The 5,307-nt window shown below is 33.0% G+C and overlaps 1 protein-coding gene across 1 annotated transcript; it reads right to left on the reverse strand.

Moving 5' to 3' along the window:
- Positions 1–623: 623 nt before the first annotated feature.
- LOC131806653 (exportin-1-like) lies at positions 624–2,974 on the reverse strand (the record flags this gene model as incomplete). The annotated part of the gene is given in 7 exon segments (XM_059131192.1): positions 624–1,144; positions 1,206–1,360; positions 1,363–1,485; positions 1,488–1,569; positions 1,628–1,960; positions 2,017–2,496; positions 2,552–2,974. Coding segments are annotated over 7 exon segments (1,746 nt in total), but the record flags the coding sequence as incomplete, so codon positions are not given.
- Between the last annotated feature and the right edge of the window lie 2,333 nt (positions 2,975–5,307).

Raw genomic sequence — 5,307 nt, forward strand, 5'->3', positions numbered from 1 at the left:
CAGAACGCAACACATGCATGTACTACTACTGCACAACAACAACTAAGGAACTTTTAGTTTACATTGATTATTTGGGTCATCTTCTATTGGGATTGCGAACGTATTCGGGGTGTAAGAGACACGTCAAACGTGTTGTTTTTAAATATATCTACTAAAATCAACTACACTATAAAACCAACAATGGGATTAAGCATTCTGTTGTGAAATAATATTGTTGAAAAATATGTATAACAAACTTACTTTAAACCACTGTGCCTTTTATGTTTTACATCAAAGTCGAAGCAGTCGAGAAACCGGTTCAAAGTAAATAAGATATAGTGTTATAACCAAAATTTTATTCAAGGTCTATTACTTGAATTCGGCGATTAACTCCATTAATTCTTTGATAATAGTGGTAATTTGAAATTTGCTTTAATCTTTACATTGATAATTATCAAAGCATATACATTCATACGTATTAAAACTATATTAATCGCATTCAAACTGATAAAATATAATTAAAATCATTGGGTCACATACAAACAATTATAATATATGAAAGGTGATAAATGGTGTTATAAGCTATTAACACATTTTAACAATGTACACTACTACATACATTATCCTGAAAAATCGATTGTGAGTTGTCGTTTATTGTTGATCTTTATTTTTAATTCTTTTAGTTTTATTTTAAATGGGCAAATTTAAATTTAATTCTTTGAATTTTTAATGTACATTCTATCATTATTATGTTATTCAAAAAACACAAACAAGTTACTGCTGTAGTTAAGTTCGTATGTGAATTGGTGAGCTTAGTGTTGAATATTCAAATATGTGTATATTGTATATGATCTCAAGATGTTAGCTGCTGAATAGTGTATACAGTTATGCTGGCATTATATCCTTTCGCTCGAATCTTGATGTTTATCATATTTTAACAAACTTCCAATATTTGAAATTTGCTGTTCATTGATATTCTTGTTTGCAAAGGGCAGATTTTGAATTCAACATTAACTTATTCGTCCTGCATGTCCTCTGGCAATTCATGTGGATTTAGCATTCCTGGTATGTTGCGCTGCATTAACATTTTACTCTCTTGCGCTTCTCGTAGGGCGGCTTCCCGTTCTTCTAGATATAAATCAGAGTCATCCTCCCCAGTAACTTCCTATCGTTAGACATAAAGTGTTACTACATCAAATTTATGACCGCGGTATATATGTGCTTACCCGTATTTGAATTAAGAAATCTCTTAAGTGCTCCTTAAATGCTTGTACATTTTCGTCTAAATTGAATAGACCCGTAACAAATACCTTTATTTGGTTGTCTGTCAAGTGACTGAATGCAGATTTGAGCAATGAAGCCACATATTCTTGTATGAAATTGTATTGTCTGGTATTGGACCAAGATTTACAGTAATCTTATTGTTTTCTACCAACGAGAACATATAAGCTAGAATAATTGCATGATTTCCAAGACCAGCCGTATGTGACGTATCAGTAACAACCGAAATATCTGCATCAAAATGTCCGTAAAATACGTCTGATAGAAACTCTGTGCAGCTGCTGGATGTTGTTCTAAATTTTGGAGCATCTGTAATACGCGGTAATACGTCAGTGCAAATTTTAATTTTACAAATATGTTACCGTACCTTGTATAAAATATTTAAGCCTGTATCTGCAACATTACGCATGGTATGTTTAAATGCCCATACAACCGAATCAAAAACTAACTTGAATTGTGCTGGTGGTATGTTCAAGAATGCCTTGAAGCAATGGGCATTGACTGCTTGTAATAACTCATAAAAGCTTACGCGATGCTGTGGATGATCCTCAAAGTTTTTGTTAATCATATCTAAAGTACACTCAAAGACCGCATCAAAAATTTTCGGCACTTCATTCGTAATGTCACTTCGCAGTTTATGGACTATAACGCTCATAGATGAGAGAACTTTTGGTTCCCGTGCTGATGGTACTTTGCACCTCTGTAAAATACTTTTATAAGCATTTAGTTTAAAACAATAAATCTACACTAGATTACCTGATAATCCAAGAGAACCGCATCTAACAAAGGAGGGATGAAGTTATCCATAACAAGTTGATTGTCGTTAGAACGCGATACCCATTCTGATATGAGGTTTAGGGTCTCTTTTTTTACAACATGCATCGCCTTTATTAGTGGTTGATTATTGACATTAACGCCATTCAATTCAATAGCTTGAATAATGTTTTCTGATGTTATTTTATACACATTCAGCATATCTAGATAAATACGACCCAACTGAATAACGTATGCATGTCCTAGCGCTTTGCATGCTGCGACATTTGTTTTCAATATGCTTCCTAATTGCTTAACAGCTGTCATGTTTTTGAGGAAATCCACATTCTTAGAAGCGCGTGAAATTATTTCATCCCACACTTGGTTAGGCAAAAACATGTATTTTTCTATTAATATATCCTGTTGTACTTGATCTACTTGAGCCGATATCATATATCCAACAGCTTCATAAAATGTGTGCACCTGTAATAAAAAATACAATCATATTGTAAAAAAAGCTATTATTTCAGTCTGTTACCTGTTGTGGTTGAAGATCACAAATAATGCTGCTCATAGTACTCAATATTTCATCTATGAATGTACATGCCTCGTTTGGTTGTATCGTCACAAAATATCTTCTACATTTTATGGCTATTTTTATAAATGTATCGCATGCCATGTCCTGAACACCATCATGAGTTTCGTGCATGAATTCGAAAAGTTTGTTGACAACAGTTTTCAAGAATTTCCAATGTGCTCGCAAAAATCGTGGATATTGTCCAACTACGTACATAATATTCGATGCAATAATTGCTTTATTATCTTTACCCTTCTTTTGTTCGCATAAACCCAAGAGATCTTTAATAACAGTTACCAAAAATCGCTTTTCATCCTCTTCGCAGAAAGCACCTATAATAAAAAAATAAATATACAGCACCTTAGAATCTTGCTCATTATTATTTTATTTATTATTTTATTTTCTTATTTATAACTTTTACAGACCTGAACATGAAGTAACGCCATAGTTAAATGCAATTACATTGATCTATTATTTTCATCATGTAACACTAAATTATTATTATACACTACAAAAGTTTTGCCTTGAACATATTTCAATTTAAAGAATTTTACTTATTTGTAATTTGTGTTTTTCTGTAAAACAGATCCCTGAAGATGATTTCCGGGGGAAATCGAAATATTCTCTTAAGAGAAATAAAGATAATAAGGTAAAGGAGATTGCCAAAAACCGATGAATATGTTCAGAAAAACGTTAAAAACCTGCACATAGCAGGTCAACCAAGAGAGCATTAGTTTAACATTTACAACAGCTTATCCGAAACGCAGAATGCATTGTATAATAAACTGCACCTGTACAGTCGTACAGCCACCACTTCTTATCAAAATATTATAACTAATGATTAATAGGTTACAGCCATAATTATAATCAGCGTTTAAAATTGCTGTCGGTTTGTTACAGTCTTCAAGATTTACTAGCTGTTGTTATGACAATGTCACTGCACATTTGGCAGTCACAGTCAGTAAAAACAAAATCTGGAATAATTAAGCATTACATAACTTTGATTGTTGTGTAAATTTAATTTTATTTTGGTTTTTCTGTATTCGATAGACCCTGGCAGCAGATCAATGTTTTCGGTTACGATGAATGTTACCTTCTTGTCGTCAGGCATCTCCATATCAGCTCTGTGAAAATTACACAGTAACAGTTTTAGTTTAGTAAATAAAACATTACCGTAGCACATCATATTTTTGTGGCTATTATAACTAGCGTGCAGCAAATCGAAAGCTACCAAAAATGGACAGTTGGGATCGGAATGAAAGATTCACGGAATGTCAAAAATGAACTCAACCCAATATTGTAGCTATCATGGAGACAAGCCACCAAGGTGATAAGGGACCTTGATAACAAAACTACAGTATTCGTGGGAATATTTGCATTACTCTGAACATGATTACAGAATTTCATATATTGTAAACTAGACAAAAGTCATCGATCCCTACTTGTCAATACACAATTTTTGGCCAATGGTTATGATGCCCTTAATAAATAAATACATCTGATTATATGTTTCATGCTTTTACAATTCGTCTAGTAATTTTCATTATATTACACAATAATGTACTTAAATACAAGTGGACTGAGTTTTATTTACGACATTACAGTATACAAAATGGGAAAATAATATTCATTACAGCAAGATCAAACATTGACAAACAGTATAATCTATTAGATGGACTATTTATTAAAAATACATCATTACAATTGTTTTACGTATGATAATTTGCGAATTAATACATCTAGGTACATACTAATTCATACTGGAGTATTCCGATTTAATGGGATAATTTGAGATTGAGACATTGTAAAAAATCGTTTCGTCCTTTTATAAAGATGAGTCTGACAACGCCATGGTTTGTTATGAATGATTTTAAGCACTTATTTAGTAGAATTTGAAGTTTTTTTAGGTGACATTTTTTTATATTTGAGAAGCATATATAAGCTACGCATATAACAAATTTATATATAACTTTGTTCATATTAAACAAGTAAGCAAAGGCTATAGTCGTGCGGGGCCGACCATGTGATACCCTACAACACTACAATATATTAGAAGCCTCCTTATGTCCAAATCCATTTTGGAAGATTCCGCTTTTGAAATTATATCACGGAGCACTGCCCAGATATTACCCTTAGCATTTTTACCAGGGACATTTGCCCAATATTTACGCACTCCGTCGTGCTGTAAGCTGTGGTTATATAAAATATAGAAGATAATCCAATGGTCATCCAAAATGCAACAATTCTTCCCTGTCCTTAACTCTCTTCTCAGGCGTGTCGATTGACTTCAATTTTGTGATCAGGAATTTTTTTCTGTTTTTGGTTCATTTGAACTCCTAAATATTTTGCGATCATCTCCAAAAGTAAGAAGCCGCTATGCATCTACAAATTTAGACCCATATATATGATTTTCTTGACTACGATATTGTATATATTCATCAACGAAAACAGCATAAAAAAAGCCAGAAGCTCGTCTTTTGTGTATTTGGGATATTGCTTGTAAGTAATGTCGTATTTTTTGCACACAAAAGTAGTGGTCCATTCTAACCGCTGTCCTTAACCCTGACTACATGCGAGATCTCGAGTCCTTTGGTTTCTATTTGCGATCTTTTAACGGCTCCAAAATCAGGAACATTTTTAGTGGTTGGTCCATTTCAACCCCTAAATATATTGCGGTCATCCTTGAAAACAATGGCTCTTCTGAGCCTAACCCTACC

Source organism: Musca domestica, unplaced genomic scaffold (assembly GCF_030504385.1).
Source record: "Musca domestica strain aabys unplaced genomic scaffold, Musca_domestica.polishedcontigs.V.1.1 80, whole genome shotgun sequence".
In the NCBI taxonomy this organism is placed as follows: domain Eukaryota; kingdom Metazoa; phylum Arthropoda; class Insecta; order Diptera; family Muscidae; genus Musca; species Musca domestica.